At 32.2% G+C, this 17,149-nt stretch overlaps 3 protein-coding genes across 4 annotated transcripts; 1 reads left to right on the forward strand and 2 right to left on the reverse strand.

Annotated features, from left to right (window-relative positions):
* The first annotated feature begins 1,946 nt into the window (after positions 1-1,946).
* Positions 1,947-9,795, forward strand: LOC107419534 (NAC domain-containing protein 54). Of its 2 annotated transcripts, XM_060814683.1 has the most exons (5): positions 1,947-2,032; positions 2,467-2,542; positions 5,187-5,419; positions 5,893-6,170; positions 8,657-9,795. In XM_060814683.1, exons 3-5 carry the CDS (start codon positions 5,263-5,265, stop codon positions 8,945-8,947), a joined length of 726 nt encoding a protein of 241 aa, XP_060670666.1. In that variant the 5' UTR covers positions 1,947-2,032; positions 2,467-2,542; positions 5,187-5,262; the 3' UTR covers positions 8,948-9,795. The 2 variants fall into 2 exon arrangements, with proteins under 2 accessions (XP_060670666.1, XP_015883764.1); XM_016028278.4 differs by lacking the exons at positions 1,947-2,032; positions 2,467-2,542 and having other exon boundaries at positions 5,069-5,419.
* Positions 9,461-13,264, reverse strand: LOC107419528 (uncharacterized). The gene is made up of 5 exons (XM_016028268.4): positions 12,513-13,264; positions 12,247-12,381; positions 11,910-11,992; positions 10,012-10,117; positions 9,461-9,907 (listed from the first exon to the last, which is right to left on the reverse strand). The coding sequence occupies exons 1-5, from the start codon at positions 13,125-13,127 to the stop codon at positions 9,818-9,820; spliced, it is 1,029 nt and encodes a 342-aa protein (XP_015883754.2). The 5' UTR covers positions 13,128-13,264; the 3' UTR covers positions 9,461-9,817.
* Positions 13,265-15,657: 2,393 nt separating this feature from the next.
* On the reverse strand, positions 15,658-16,756 carry LOC107419530 (uncharacterized). The gene is made up of 2 exons (XM_016028269.4): positions 16,598-16,756; positions 15,658-16,436 (listed from the first exon to the last, which is right to left on the reverse strand). Exons 1-2 carry the CDS (start codon positions 16,640-16,642, stop codon positions 15,873-15,875), a joined length of 609 nt encoding a protein of 202 aa, XP_015883755.3. The 5' UTR covers positions 16,643-16,756; the 3' UTR covers positions 15,658-15,872.
* Between the last annotated feature and the right edge of the window lie 393 nt (positions 16,757-17,149).

Below are 17,149 nucleotides of genomic sequence, written 5' to 3' on the forward strand. Positions count from 1 at the left end.
AATAAATGTTGTTGTTGCTTAAGATGATTCCAAGGACACCGTATGTCCTAAAGAAGAAGTTAGTGAAGTTTCAGCTACCACAATTATCAAAGCTTATGGAAAGACAGTTTTGCTGCTAGACCATCAGAAAGAATCTTCTCTTTGTACAGAGGATTTTAAGGTATCAACATCTAAGACTTGGCATGCAAATTTTTACTTGAGAATGAGAACATTACCCGCGGATAAATTAGAAACATGTTTATCTCTTAGTGGGAGTTGTTGGTAATTGGGAATCCATTGGCATGTGTGGTGCTTCAGTTAACCAAATGAAGAATAAGAAAGAGAGGCCCTAACTTTGTAGAAAGTGGTCCTCCTCTGCTTTGGTGGACTCTGTACCAAGTACCATTTTATTACCTCAAATTATGGTTTCTGTAGAAGGTAATCCTCTTCTGCCATATGTTCTCTCAAACCTACATCTAGTAATGCCTTCTTTTGCTTCAATTGTGGAATGGTTGCGAGGACTACTAGATGTAAAACGACAAAAGTAGCAAATTCATTTTCATTTTTGATTTCTTAGTATTTTTGTCCCCTTCTTAAATCATCATACTTCTACCTCATTTTAGCAAACTTATCATGCTCAACCTCTAAACTTCTCAACCTCTAAACTTCTATCACATTTCAAGAAACGAGAATTCTCCAAAGGGAAACAAGAGGTGACAGTAAAAACACTTCCTGGCAAAGTGGAAACCTTGGACTACAATTATTTGTGTTGTCAACTGATAGACCAATATATTATACATATATATGGGGGGAAAAAAAAAATTATTGGCAAATATTTATTCATTGTGTGTGATAAACTCATGTCCGAAATATGTAAAACCTGCATATAGTAAAGTAACAAATGATCAACCAAAGTCACAGAGACAGAGGAATCCCCTGTTCTTCACCAAAAGTCCCAACAGTTGCATATTCCGTCTGTGAAACAAAAGCAGAGTAGGAAATTTGTTGATAAACATCATAAACTTGACACAATTCAACTATTTATGGATAGCAAAGCTTCAGAAAGGTCATTTTTCCCCTCAAAATGTTAAAATTTGGTCCTTCAAGGATTTATAAAATGACACAAAATGATAAATTTAGAATATGAAAAGTTTTTTCATAAGCATTTGTCTTCTCAAATTTGTATAACATCAGTACTTGTCATGCCGAACATATATGCATAAACAGATTCTATGATCCTATGGGAACTACAAAATAAATGTATATGTAGAAAAACAGGGAAAAAAAAAAAAAAAAAGACAAAAAAAGATCAGTATTGTTAACATTTCTAGTAAATGAAAGTTTACAAAAATTTTTGCCTATATATACATGGGGAAATAAAAAATACCTGAGGTCTATACAAAAATTTTGTTTCCTCTTCCATTCAAAGATGAGAATTTACTATTTCCACACCAAAAAGGAAAAAATCATACAATATCAGAAACAGGAGAAAATTACAGAGAACTTGACAACGAAAAGTGCAACAAACACAGAAAATTTTGCATCAAGTCCATTCTGAGGTACATTCTCTGATCATGAGGATCCACAAAATAACACTTCGAGTTGGGAATTTCATCGAACACTTGGCGAGCAAACTCTACCTCATCACACCCAAAATAAACTTGATCTTGTCTTTCAAAAAGTTTGCATCTTTTCCTTGATGGGTATTGCCCTGAAGGAGAAGATCGATTCTCTTTGTTTGATACCGAGATCTCATTTGAACGCAACCTTCAAGTAGGAAAATGAGTGAACCTGCTTGGTGGGCTGAAGGTTTGCTGAGCTCTAAGTCTAATGGCTAAATGGGCTATAAATTATTAGAGAGGGACTGAGAAGCCCAAAAATGGAGTCTTCGCTGGCCGAAATAGCTATGGGGAAAAAAATAATAATAAGTGGGGGGGGGGGGGGGGGGGGGGGGGGGGGGAAAGTACTTTTTTATTTTTGGTGATTCTAAAAGACGGCTAGAAAAGACAAGCACCACTGCTCTCCTCTCTAACATCTTCACTGGCATCGCAAGGTAATTTCTTCATTTTGTTTTGTTTTGTTTTTTTTTTTTTTTTTTGTTTCTTGGGTATATGAATGAATGCCCTTTGAGGCTTAGACCCTTTTCTTGATTGCTGAGGATGAAATCTGTGATATGGGTTTATAAATACGTTGATTTTTGTGCTGCAAGCTTAGATTGTTCTTAACTTGTTGTTTATGGTGATAAAATTAATTAAAATGTTTGGTATGTTGGATTATCTCAGCATTCAAAATTTTGAAAATAGGCTCAATGTGGTTTTTCAAACTGTTGATTTGCCATCATTGAAACCATTCATATATCTGTTGTTCTGTTTTGTTCCAGCGGGGACACATACTTTTGTACTTCTTTTTTATTATACTTTTCACTAGTTCCAAAGTCAAGAAGCTTGACCTTGTCAAATTGAATGTTTGAATTCTGTCACATTGCAGATATGGATGTTTAGGGATGCATTCGTTGTTATTGCGGTTGCAGGGGCAACTATGTTAAATAGAAATGATACCAATGGTAATGGCTGCTTTTGCCCTATAAAACTTACCTTGCTTAAACATTTTTGAGAGTCCATTGTATAATAAGATTTCTTCTTTATGAATTTGTAAAGTTTGATAATTAACGAATTGAAAGTGTGGATGATGCCTGAAAGAGAGGCGAATTGTATAACCACTCTCTGTTTCTTTCTAGGATAGTGAAAGAAATCAAAATAAAACTAAATCAAACATTTTTGTATAAAAATTAGCTGAGATAGTTGTCAATGGCATACGTTGTTCTTGTCTTATTGACCATTCCCATAGAATTGACCTCAAGAAACATGTCAAAAAGATACATCTCAGATTATTTTCTAGGATTGCTGATTTTCAAGAACATTGTGCCTTTTTCTCTTTTCTCTACATAATCATTCACTTGTTTGAGGCTAATCACCAAAGAGGAAAAGGTCTTATAGAATGTATTTTCAACTGGCTTTGGAAGCTCCCCTTCAGCGTTGGTATAACCTGATCAATACCAATGGCTTTAGAAATACAGGGAATGGTGATTGGGATGTTGAATTTCTTGCTAGTATGTGAGTTGGTGAGCTATAGGCCTTCTATATGGGGGATGGAGGGATTCAAATGATGGAGGTGGACTTAGATTTAAGCTTGGTGATTAAACCAGTTCAAAATCCAGCGGATTGGAAATCACCTCTTTGCGGCCTTATAGCTAATTTTGTCAAAAATTCATTAGAAGATATTGTACCAAATTTTGTTTCATTCATATAAACCCTCTTCAAATAATTTGCAGAAGAAAACGAAATTAAAGACTAGATCTGTGGAGCCAGAGTTTGGATGCCTAACCATATGATCAGATCTAGCAATGCTTTTTTCTGCTTTTTTATGGTTAAATAAGAGTAGGAGGGTCAAATAAAAAATAACATAATAGTAGGTAATAAAAGAGTGGGATGGGACAATCTTGATTTTATTATGGTCATCTGTTTGCCTATGTTGTGAGAGAAAAATTTAAATATAACACTTACATCATATTATCATCTATGTAACAGTTTAAAATTGTACGCAGCATAAACCCTAGAATCTAAAAGTTTATGCAACGTCAAAATAAAGCATGTTGGCTCTACAAAATATTAATGGTTGAATGCATATTATAATTAAGTAGCTCTTTGCACTATACTACTTTTGTAACAGTTACATACAAATCATTCTCATCTAGTTAAGCTACATTGGTATATTTTAATTAATTACTATTGTATATATATATATATATATATATAAAGAACAAGGTAATTAAAGTTGTAACTAATGAAAAAGTTACGAGCAAATAATAAAAGTGCGACAAACAAAGTTTAGATTAGATATTAGATGAGATTGGTTAGAAATTGATCTGGAAGAAAAAAGAAAAGTGGGGGTGAGATGTCAAATGAGAACCTTCTTTTTTTCACTTTACTAGAATAGGAAGATCTTAGAGGACTGATAAAATAAAGAGGAAAAGGGATAAAAGGGTGAGAAGCCAGAAAAAAAACAAAAGTAGACCCAGAGTAGATAGACAAGGCATTATTTGCTGAGTAATAATTACATAAAAAGTTGGGGTGGTTTCCATAAAAAAAGAAAAAGAAAGTTCTTTCATTGAATGAAAAGAGTGGCATCCCCACATTTCTCCATAATTCTCTGCTTGCGGCTTCACTTCTATATCACGATTTATCCCTTTCTCATTTCTCATGCGTGATGTTTAAAGATTTTTCTTTCTTTTCGTATTTTTATTGTTATTATTATTATTTTTTCTATATATACGAAAAAGATTTGTCTTGTTAATTTACTATGCATCTAAAGCCAAAAATTCAAACTGCTCTTGTTTTTCATTTGCTGAAAAAGCCGCAAGTCAAGGGTTGCTCATATTATATATATTATTCTACTAAAAATATTTTTATTTTATATAATATGTATAATTTTTCTATGACATGGACATCAGTAAATTTTTTAACTTGTAAATACATATTAAGCAAAATATGTTCCTGACTACAAGTTAAAAACTTGTGAATAGTTACATTATTAACAAACTATACATATATATATATATATATGTAAATTTTCTCATGCAGATCATGAATTAAAGTTAAAAGTTTGAGAAAATCTTATTAGAGCTAATAGGATGTTCCAAGATCTTACTTAAGAGCCTTATTCTATTTATGCATGTATGCATATGTGAGATTGTATAAATATATGTTTGAATCTCTTGCTTAAAAATAAAAGGTCAAGATTATCTATTCCTTTTTAGCAAATGAAGTTTAAGCATTATATCAAAATGATCCTTGATTAATGTTCCAATTCATAACTGTCACACACACACACACACACACACAAACCATATACATATGTTCTTTAGTATTTTCAGAAGAGAAAAAAATTCTATAAATATAATTTTTTTTTTTCCTTTTCTGTAACAACAGAAAAAAGAAGAGGAAAAAAATAAAATAAAAATTGCAACAGAAGTGTTATGAGGAAGTAATATAGAGTATTAGGAACGTTTGTCTGAGAATCTGCAAAAGGGAAAGTGAAAAATGAGCCAAAGACAAGATACTTTGAATCCTTTTATATTATGAATCATGATGGAAGTGATAAGAAAGAAAAGAAACATCATTCAAGTAAACCATTCATAATCTCTGCAGAAGCTACACTTTGGCAGAAAGAAAGTAAAAATCAAAGCAGAGATCGTAACGATCTTCGTCATCATCGACATCGATAATGGCGCCGGTGGGATTACCTCCGGGTTTCAGGTTCCATCCCACCGATGAAGAGCTTGTCAATTACTATCTCAAGAGGAAAATCAGTGGCCAAGAGATTGAACTTGATATTATTCCTGAAGTTGATCTCTACAAATGTGAGCCTTGGGAATTAGCAGGTCTCTTTCTCTCTAGCTTTCTCCTCTTCTTCTTCTTTTTCTACCATACATATATATGTTTTATGCATGTCCAGACATATATATATATATATATATATATATGTATATATATAATTATTCTTTTACAAGGGAAAATTTTGTGCAGGATCAAGTTATATCCACCACAAGTCACATTTTTTAAGGTAAAAACGTGATTTATTGGTAGATTAAACTTGATCTTGGACAAAAATTTAACCTGGATTCCTGGATAAAGAAAAATTATATACATATATGAACAAGGTTATATATACATATATATACTTGCAGCAACCACATACTCAAGAACACTCGCACTCATCATAATTTGATGGAAAATTATCATATATATATTTGAAGGGTAAATTTTGGTTATCTACCATATGTATGTATGTATATATATATATATATATATATATTGTATGAAAGAATTATTAATATAATAAATTTTGATGCAGAAAAATCATTTTTGCCAAGTAGAGACCCGGAGTGGTACTTCTTTGGACCAAGGGATAGAAAGTACCCTAATGGGTTCAGAACAAATAGAGCAACAAGAGCTGGATATTGGAAGTCTACCGGTAAAGATAGAAGGGTAACAAGCCAGAGTAGAGCAATTGGGATGAAGAAGACGTTGGTTTACTACAGAGGGAGAGCACCACAGGGGATTAGAACCGATTGGGTAATGCATGAATATCGTCTTGATGACAAAGAGTGTGAAGACAATTCTGGCATTCAGGTACCTATAATTATTAATGCACCCGTTATTGCATTACATTTATTATGCATGGTCTAAATCAATGGAAAACACTCTAGTTACTACAATTTGAAAGTAAGTTTCATGGGAGAGTAGTTTGTGAAGTTTGTTCATTAATCACCTTGATCATCATTATATGTATGTATATACACTATTCATAAATATAATGTTTAGATTTATATACTTGACATTGCATACATGATATAATGTTTTTTCTTGATTTATAAATCCTATTCACCTTCCCAATGAGGTATGATAATTAGAAAAATTATAATGAATTTCATCTTCCAACAAAATTCCTTTTCTTGTATATTACTAAAATTGCAATTATTTTGGAGTAGTGTATTTTACATCATGATATTATCAATAAGTAATTAAACCTACTCATCATTTTCATCTTGAGTGTCATACCTGTGGAAGTAGTGATAATTTTCTTAATTGGACAAACTCTATTAAATAATTTGGATGCAGAAAATGAGAGTTAATCACTGAATTTGAATCTGACTTTTAGTCTTAAAATGTGGATTAAAAGAAGTCAAGTACCTCATAAACTAGGATATCTTCTTTTTATACATCTTAATCCAACCTTGTTTATGCTCATCCTTTTTCTTCTTCTTTTTTTAATATGGTTAGAATAATAAACATTATTATTAAATATAATGTATTTCACTTGATCATTAATCTTTAGCTCACAGATCTTTCTAATAGAAATTCTCTTTGACATGTGTCACGATTCGACTTGAAAAGCATGAAGTTCGATGCTTCAAGGATTGAGAAAGAACTTTTTTTTTTATTTTTTTATTTGTATTTATTACATTTTGTACCATCTCTTTTTCCATCATATAGGGCACACAAAAAGCAAGATAAAGCTTAAAGTACACATGAACCATGCTATACTAGTGTTAAAACTCTGACTCTTATCCATGAAAAAGAAAAATTTAACTGATCAGAACCCCAACAATGGAGTTGGGAACGTGGGGACTGCATGATTTGCATGGAAGCTAATAATGTGCTTTAGTTTTTATTTTATTTTATTGTATTTTTTCTGTGTCCCCCTAATTTCCATGCTTTGGTTTTTGCAGTATCGTTTGTTCCAATTATACATTGAGGAAAATAAAAATAAAAAAATTAATTAATTAATTAATTGCTGACATATTCGTTGCTTGCATTGGTGTTAGAGATCTATGTGAAGTGTAAAGTTTGGGCATCACTACTTTGTCTTTCTCTAATAAGACAAAAGTAGTATCCATATGCTATAAATTACTCAAAAGGTTAGGCTTCAATTATGAGGTTAATTAAGAAATTGTTAGTCTAAATGATCTTTTTGTTGTTGTGTGACCTGGACTAATCAAGTAGATTAATTATTTGGAAGGTAGCTAAAAAGCAAGCCTTCCACATCACTTTCATAGAGTAAGAAGGTGTCGGCTACTTTTTGCTTTATTCCAAACTCCAAAATAAAACCATTGGCTTGCTGAAATTAATATTCAATTATCCCTTATTCCTTTTCCTCCAATCATCAACCCCCTCCAAAACTAGTATCTCTCTCTCTCTCTCTCTCTCTCTCTCTCTATATATATATATATATATATATACATATATATAACTCTAATTGCCTACATGCGCTTAATTATTAACTTGTGCGAGAAGAATTTTCTTTTTGCTGTATATGTATATTGAATTATCCTCTTTCTCTCTTATACAATATATACATATAAATATTCATTTTGTACACATTCAAAGGAAGATAAGTATTAGGTATACGCACATATCATATTTAACATCTTTAAGTACATATGGAAAGATGGAAGTTAGATTTTCTGTTTCTCGTATTATTGAAATCATTATATCTAAGCAAAATGACCTTTTTTTTGTCGGTGTTAATCAAGTATATAATGATTTTGTACAAGTATATTCTCTCTCACCTTATAATGAGCAATATGGTGATGTGGCAAGTCAATATATCATTTCCATCGTAATCGAAAATATAGTTTTCAAAAGATCAAATATATATGTGTATATACCATCCAAATCACATAAAATATCTCGATTTTATATAGTAATCTGTCCTAATTGAGTTAATTTACACTACATTCTAGCATATCTTCATGTGATCAAAATTGTATCATATATATTTATGGGCGCCAAAAAATCTGTGGCAAATATGTTTATATATATATATATAATATAATATAATCTTTATCTGCATATCTTTATGTATGCTTCTGTGTGTATGAGTTTCAGCCCCAATTGTTGACTGTTTTTGTCTACTTATAAGTATACAAATCTCTGCAAACCCACTGATTATCATCATCATCATCCCCTTTCCAACTTTATTCTCTATTTCTGAATCTCGATATCAAAATATTATGCAAAGGAAAAAGCTCTGACAACAAAATGATCATCATACTCTCTTTCAAATCTGAAGTATCCAAATTTAATATTAAAAAAAAAAAAAAATTACCCTGCAGGATTCATATGCACTGTGTAGGGTGTTCAAGAAAAATGGAATCTGCTCAGAGATTGAAGAACAAGGACAATGTAATATATCATTCATGGAAAGCAGTACCACACAAGGAGTGGTAATCAATGAGTGTGAAACAATGTCTCCAGATCAGGCTCAAATGGCATCTTCTTCATGTGTGGAAGAAGAAGATAAAGATGATTCATGGATGCAGTTCATCACAGATGATGCATGGTGTTCTTCTAATGCTGCTAATATTGGAGCTGAAGATATTTCTCGTGTGGCTTTCACAAATTAATATTAATTAATGGGTTTATCATATATATGATGATTGGAGGTAAATAACAATGTGGTGGATGGATATATTTTATCTTTCTCATAAAATAAGATATATAATTTTATACCCTTTTACCGCAAGGAAAAAAAAAAAAAAACAAAAAAGTAAAGAATTTAAGGGTTTGTAAGATTTATTAATCTTCATTTTGTAGATTAATTATTTCTCATTAATTGGATGTAGTTATTTTCTATTGGGTGGGTTTTGGTTGGTGACTTATCTCTCTGTAGGGTCCAATTATCTTCATGTGGCTCTATAGATTTTGATATATTAACCTCTTTCTTTTGAGGTGGTTTTTTTTTTTTTTTAATTTTTTTATTTTGGTGTTATTTGTGGAATTAATAAAGGACAAAAATCATTGTCGTTGCTACCTCATGGGTTTGTAATACTTTATCTCAATTCTACTTCCTCCAGCTTTTACATCCCCTATTCACGGTTATATTGAAAAAAAACAAAAAAAAAAAAACAAAAAAATGATGGAAGGAAACTGAATCTTCTATCTATTATTTGGAAAATAAAATAACAAAAATATCCTATAACAAAATAAAACAAAATACAAAATGAGAAAGGAAAAAGACAAAAGAAAACAGCCAAAAACAATTATAAATAAATAAATAAATAAAGGGAACGCTCCCTCTCCCCCTCTCCTTTTCTGTCCTTGACAGCCCCTGTGATTAAGGACACTGGACATTGATTATTTTTTGGCTAAGAAAAGAACAACTAAAACTAACCACCATGTTAGCTTTTACAATTTGTCTAGAAATCTATGGCTCCTTGACTTAGCATATAAAAATGCTAGAAACAGAACATACCCAACAACTTTGGATATTTTTTTCAAGCATTCAAGCAAACCTTCCATTGCTCAAATTCCGCTGAGCTTAGCATGAAAGAGCTCGCATGTCGATGCCCACCACCTCCAAACTCCTGGAAAAAGAAGAAAAAGAAATTGAGAATCAGAGAGAGAGAAAATAAAAAATGCAATCTGGCCAATCCAATGCCAATAGTTAGCAAGCAAATGAGACACCAACCTCCGAGATGGGTGTTGTGTCTTCACTGTCCACACTTCTAAGGCTTATCTTTAGCAACTTATCATTTTCAAGCTCTGGAACGCTGTAAACTACTGCACCAATGGCCCTACAGAGTAGAGAAAAGATGAATATTAGAAATGGAAGGATCTTGGAAAAAACATCGATACCAAAATTTTTGAATACCTAATCAAGGAAAATATAGTTGAGCCTTGCAGAGTGCAGGTATAGAATTTGTACTCATCAAAAAGTTTCAAATCAAACTCCACAAAAGTTGCAGAAAATGAAACATGGATAATTACAGTTAAAAAGAGGGGTACTTCTACATTCTAAACCAAAAATCTTATGCTTCCCAAAAATGTTTGTACTCATCAAAAAATTTCAAATCAAACTCCACAAAAGTTGCAGAAAATTAAACATGAATGATTAATATTGAAAAGCGGAGTATTACATTCTAAACCAAAATCTTATGCTTCCCCGAAATGCATACATGCAATAAACAATAGAACTAAGGGCACATTGAAGTCCAAAATATACTGATTGTCATGAAGATAACAGCTATGCATAATCTCTCTCTCTCTCTCTCTCTGTAATCTGGTTTTAGATTAAGGTAAGTTACCATTAATTTGTAAAAGTTAAGATATTAGGAAGTGGACCTAACTCTGCATAGGAAGCCAGTAAAATATTGATACCAAACAGAAACACTTAGAAAAGAAACAACCAGGACAAACTGCATGGCTTCTTCAGTAGTTTGTGCTTGTCAATTAACTGCAATTCAATACAAAACAAATGCCATCAGGCATCAACAAGCAAAGTTGGTTATTAGCCTCTTGGCCAAACCAATGGTAAATCCTCAATGATCACCATCTGGCCCCTCTTATAAACCCCGTTATGTAAGATGGCAGCATGTTCTGCATCCTTTAACTCATAAGACTTTGCTAGAATTCTTTAACATGGGAGGTTCTGAGAATGTAATAGTTAAAAATCAGACAATTCAAAGGAGCTATTTAATTCACTTCTTTACTGGCTTCGTCCTAAGTATTTTTATCTTGTAAAGCTGTAAAAATGGTGCAATTAGTTGACGAAAATTGTAAAAGGACTTCTCTTACAGAAACTGTCTCGGTACTTCTGTAGCTCTAAACAAGACTTCTCTGTTGGCAGATCTTCTTATATTATTAAGCAACCCTCCCTAGTCTTTGCTAGAGTCAATTTAGTTGTGACCATTCAAAGATGAAAGGAAAAGTAAAGCCAAAAATTTATGAAAGAATTGCCCATTAATCATTAAGACCTTGAACAAGGAAAAATTAGGTGTGTTATCTGATGCATATCATTATAAAGTTCAATTGATCTCCAATTGACTGACTGTTATTTACTCCACTAGGAAGCTTATCCAATTTATCAGAAAGAACTAAGGCATGATTTCTCTGTTTCATAAATATGATATTACTGGAGAAAAGGACAGCCTACCATGTTATAACTCTAGAAAGAATAGCTCTAAGACTAAAACAATTTACACTTCACTTTCAAAGTGACAGCAATCAATATTGCTTTTCCATAGGAATTATATAACCACGAGTAAACTGTCATGTAAATCCTCAAACATGGTTTATCAATCACCAATCCATTCAAATAAAAATATAAAACTAAAAAAAAATATATTTAGAAAAAAAAACACCAGAAAATTTTCAAGAAAGAAAAACTATTTGTGCCACCAGTAAAATAACACCTTTAGACTAAAATGAAACTACAGTCCAAGTCTACTTACTTCCTAGAGATAAACTGCAGTGCACTACCGCATAAAGAATAGAACACATTGTCTTTTGAATGAATGTTAAGAAGCAATAGAAAAATATGTTATGAATGAATCTGATAATCATACTTGTAGGTAGATAGCAACATACCTCAACTTTAGATTACGGCTTTTAGTAGCTAATTGATGTCCAAGTTCACTCCTCAACTCCAAAATAGAATCCGCATTCACAGCCTATACAAAGAAGAATGAGATTTCAACCTTACATCTGGTCCCCTATACCATTTTAACTATTTCTAAATGGAAAATATTTAGAAACAAGTCCAACAACTAATGCTAACAGGTTAACATGAGTTCACACTAAGAATTTAGTCATCCAATCACTTGTAACTGGCACAACATTCCTGTATTCTAATGCATGTAAGTGCATATAAAAATGCTACATTAACCACAGTTTGGAGAGACAGAGAAGGATACATTGATTATACCAGGCAATGTCCAAACGCTCCACCCCCAAGAGCTATCTCATACGATTGACTAAGAGCATCATCTATCAATTCCTGCTTTTTGGATAAGCTTGTCATTCCCTGACTAATTACCTCCTCCAAATCCAAAGAAAGCAACTGCAAAAACCATATACACCCAAATAAAACAGAGAACTTTTAGTTGACAGATTCAAACATGGAAAACCAATATACACACACACATACACGTATATATTAAACAAAAACAAAACCCACGTAAAACAAATTACCTGCTTGAACAAGGATGGATTCAAATGCACATGGAATTCAATATTCAAATCCTTCAGACCACTACTGAAAGCTTTACTATTAGGAAGGTTCCACCTCCACAAATCCCCATCTTCAATATACTCAAACAACCTCCTAACCCTGTCAAATTCCCTAACCACCTTGTCACTAGCAACCTTTTCCTTGAAATAATCAAAAGCAATAGTAGCTCCACTCCTTCTGATATCAATAACCCTCTCTACATTCTCACCAAATGAAGAAGAACTCTCACCGCAAAGACTCTCCACCGCCGTCTTGTGGTGGTCCAAAACCACCACTCTGCTGACCTTGGAAGAGATTTCCCGAACAAACCCGGATGGACCCACGAAGTCTAGAAGGTAAATATCACTGATTTCGGCGAGAGGGAGCTGATCGAGGGTGATGGGGTTGTAGACAGTGTTGGGGAAGAACATCACAGGAAGAGAAGCAGCAGAGAAGAATAGGTGAGCTGCCAGAGCTGCAAAAGCGCCGTCTGGGCAAGGATAGTGGTATAGAACCGCAGGTTTCTTCTGCATCATCGTATTCAAGGTGGTTATGGGCTTGGATAAACCCAAACCCCCCAGAGCCTTCGACGCCATGTTTGGTTGCTCTGTTTCAGAGAGTTTTTAAGGGAACTAGGGGAAGGGTTTAGTAGCTTTAGTGGGAGAGATGTAATAATATTTAGAGAACAAGTATAATTGCTTTTTGGGCTTTGAAAGCCGTAATTTCGCACTTCAAAAAAAAAAAAAAAAAAAAAATCTGAGCTTCTTGTTGTAAATGTAGTATAGACTTCGAATTGGGAAAAAACTACTTAAGAAAAGTCACCACTCAGTACATGCGTGTTTTGACTTTTTTTACAATAAATGCACCAAAAAAAAAAGTTTTTTTTTTTTAAATACAATTTATTTATTTATATTGTTTTGAAGATTTATTACAAAAATTTGCTGATTAAAATACAAAATTTGGAATTGTTTCTTGAGATGAAAATAATGATTACTAATTGCATACATAAATATTTTAAATGGGTTTCTCTGTTTTACATGGTATGAGATAATGAGAAGAATCATAAGCTTCTTGGTTTTAAAAGTAGATGCACTTTAAAACATGGAAATAATGATCTCTTTAAACAAGAATTACAGTTTGGATGGTTATTATTTCAACTTTTGAGAAAGGAAATCAAGCAAGTTCATGCTACTTGCAGATAGCAATAAACCAAATCTTTTAGTTCGATTTTGTGGGAAGAACAAAAAGAAAATTAAACATCAAGCATTAAAAATTAATTAAAATTAGTTCCTATTTGTTTCAATATTCCTGGCCAATTTTTCTTGGACCAATCCAAATCATTCCCCAACATAAATTATTCTGTTTCTAATAAAGAAAAGATAAATATGATACAAGGTTTCATCGCACCATAAATGAGAATTTGGTTCAAAAACAGTAAATAAAAAGATATATAAAGCACATTTGTCTTTAAAAATGTGAAAACAACAAATCCACTATTGTTATACTATAAATCTTAACATGATTCCATGATCTCACTGATCTCTTCGTGTTGATCATCTAAAGCTGGTTTTGAGTATCTCAAATTTGATTTCAACCCTTCATCATTTACAGGCTTTTCTTATGGACATACGAAAGGCTTTGGAGGCATTTGTAGCTTTCAGCTTCTCCTTCTAGATCATTTGGATTCATCTGTATACACCATAGTGCAACTATATAATCATCTTCTTTCTTGTTTTTAATATCCTCTACTGGATTCAGTTGTACAGGCCATATCCATCATAGTGCAACTATAAAATTTTGTAATTGGTTCTAGTTAAAATTATTTAACGTAATTGGTTCACACCCTGTAACTTTTAGGGATTTTGCACTATTGTCATCCCTAGTTTATTATTTTTACAACTTTATCATTTATAGTATCAAATTAGCATTAATATCTTTTAAAGTTTGTAAATAGTGGTAGCATTGATACGAAACCTTTTTAATGTTACTTTTTAAAATTTTAAATTATATTTATCAGAACAAAATTTTCATTATGATTATACTAGGAGAGTGGAATATTTTATATCGAGTGCACATACATTTTAATAGTTAAAAAATCACAAGGTGAAAATTTTAGACCGCGGTTGCATGTTCAAAGACTTCAAAAGGCATTGGTACTAATTCAATATAATTGAAGGTATGGTGCAAAAATGCAAACTAGAATTATTACCCCATTCTTAACTCTTTAAAATCAAGTCCCTTAGATGACATCAAGCTCATTTTGTAAATGGATAAATTTGATTTAGACCTTCTTAATTTTATGATAATTATATTTATGATTTTTAACTGTAAAAAATAAAAGAAAAAAATTGATAGATAAGTTTTGAATATAATTTTTTAAGCATAAATTTAATTATAACAAAACAAAATTGGAAGAGTTTAAATTTCCTTTTCTTCAAACAGAAAACATGGCATTGTTTTTTACCACTTTGTCTGTGTACAATCTTCCTAAGACAATATTCAAGTCTAGTACAATCAATGGTTTAAATAAGTAAAACTATCAGTATAGCCTAATCCTAAAAGAAGCAAAAGCCGTAAAACAGAGGTTTGGGTTGGGTGAGTTGGGTCTTCATCAAGATTTTTGGGACCATATCAAGATTTTGGCTTCCAGTTTTAGTCAGAAGTCTCTCTTCTCTTTAATTTCTGTAACTAAAAAAATCTAGCCAACATATTTGGGTAGCTGAATGCCTAAAGTGGCTCTATATTTTTATTTTGTCTGACATACAAGGTTTGACTTAAACATAGGTTAGTTTTATTGATTTAAACAAAAAAAAAAAAAAAATTCTATTTGCTAATTTCCTACTTTTCTATGATCCAAAATTAAAACAATTAAATATGATTACAAATTTTATTAACATTCCAAACATTTAAATATCAATAGTCTTTACAAAAAGTTATTTTTATCATTAAACATTCTTTACAAAAAGTTATTTTTATCATTAAACATTTTTAATCTCTGTTAACTAAGAAACTGACTGACATAAAGGTATTTCCTGCAACAAAATCAGATGTCAAGGGAAGTATCTTCAACTAACCGAAAGAAGAGACAAATGTAAAACTATAAAAAAAATAATAAAAAAATACACCTTCTTTTGAGCAAACATAATTTATTTGATTATTCACCATTTATTAGGCGCACACATACAGGTACATAGATATGTTACAGCATACAAGACCCAAAACTACCTCATTAGAAGAGGCCAAACTCCAACAAACAATGCAAAGCAATGGTTTTTTTTTTTTTTTTTCTCCCTAGGGAAAGACCCGAAAGACCCGAACGTATTAGGTTGAGAATACAAGACTTAAATTTGAGGTCGGTCATATCCCCAATAAAATATGGCGGAGTTAGACCATTTGTCTACATTTAAATCCTTATTACTGGACTTGTCTTTGAGCTCAGAATTTCCAATTTGAGGTCGATCAGATTCCCCATAAATTATAGCAGAGTTGGACCATTTGTCTACATTTAAGTCTTTAATTTGAGGTCGATCAGATCCCCTATAAATTATAGCAGAGTTGGACCAATTGTCGACATTTAAGTCCTTAATTTGAGGTCGATCAAATCGTCCATAAATTATAGCAGAGTTGGACCATTTGTCCACATTTAAGTCTTTAATTTGAGATCGATCAGATCCCCCATAAATTATAGCAGAGTTGGACCATTTATCTACATTTAAGTCCTTATCTTTAGGCTGATCAGCACTTCCGCGCATATTGTCTCTATCCAAATGCTTGACAAAATTGTCACCATTATTTCTTAATTTACCATTGACAAGGATTTGAATCACCTCCGGCATGGATTCGATCTCCATTACATTCTTCCAGTAGTCTCCCGGATCTTTCCTTGCAAGAACAGTGCCTGAAAACTATACGTGCCCCCACCGGCCAACAAAGAAACAAAAGTTGCAACAATTAAATTTTTTTTTCCCCTAATTAAGCATAATTAGTTCATTCTCTTTTCCATATGATGTTAAGGATATATCCCAAAAAAAAAAAAAAAAAACATGATAAGGGAAATATTGCTTACCAGGAGAAGTGATGAAAGGGTAAAGAGAGCAAATGCCGTCTTCATCTTGAGCTAACTTTAGAAACAAGACTATAGCTTGAGTTTTTTAAGTGATTGATATTTGCGTGATGTTAAGGCTCTCAAACTCCCCATTATTTATAGGCATCCTACGTAGAGGAAGGAGAACCTGTTTAATTACAACTTAACCAACATCAATTATAACTTGACAAATAAATTATATTACGTATTATGAAAACGATCATAGGGTCTCGACAATAAACAAGTTCATGCATGGCCCAATAACAATACATTGATGAGTTTTAATACAATAATATTATTTTTCTCAACTTGTCTAATATATATATATATATAAACGACAAATAAATTACGTATTATGAAACAATATATATATATATATATATAAACAATCACTATAAGTTGACAAATAAATTACGTATTACGAAATAATCATGGCTAAGGTCGTTCTCGCCCATGAACGATTCCATGTCGACTAGGGATGTCAACGGGGCGGGGCGGGGCCGGTTTTTAAAATCCCGTCCCCGTCCCCGCGGA

This window comes from Ziziphus jujuba, chromosome 2 (assembly GCF_031755915.1).
Source record: "Ziziphus jujuba cultivar Dongzao chromosome 2, ASM3175591v1".
NCBI classification, from domain to species: domain Eukaryota; kingdom Viridiplantae; phylum Streptophyta; class Magnoliopsida; order Rosales; family Rhamnaceae; genus Ziziphus; species Ziziphus jujuba.

Excerpts from the sequence above, each read along its gene's own strand:
- LOC107419534 (XM_060814683.1), top strand. The coding sequence starts at position 5,263 with ATGGCGCCGGTGGGATTACCTCCGGGTTTCAGGTTCCATCCCACCGAT. Across the intron at positions 5,420-5,892 it reads TGAGCCTTGGGAATTAGCAG|AAAAATCATTTTTGCCAAGT; the intron begins GTCTCTTTCTCT and ends ATTTTGATGCAG. Across the intron at positions 6,171-8,656 it reads AAGACAATTCTGGCATTCAG|GATTCATATGCACTGTGTAG; the intron begins GTACCTATAATT and ends ATTACCCTGCAG.
- LOC107419528 (XM_016028268.4), bottom strand. The coding sequence starts at position 13,127 with ATGGCGTCGAAGGCTCTGGGGGGTTTGGGTTTATCCAAGCCCATAACC. Across the intron at positions 12,382-12,512 it reads ATCCATCCTTGTTCAAGCAG|TTGCTTTCTTTGGATTTGGA; the intron begins GTAATTTGTTTT and ends TGGTTTTTGCAG. Across the intron at positions 10,118-11,909 it reads AGCCGTAATCTAAAGTTGAG|GGCCATTGGTGCAGTAGTTT; the intron begins GTATGTTGCTAT and ends TCTACTCTGTAG.
- LOC107419530 (XM_016028269.4), bottom strand. The coding sequence starts at position 16,642 with ATGAAGACGGCATTTGCTCTCTTTACCCTTTCATCACTTCTCCTG. Across the intron at positions 16,437-16,597 it reads CCCTTTCATCACTTCTCCTG|TTTTCAGGCACTGTTCTTGC; the intron begins GTAAGCAATATT and ends GGGCACGTATAG.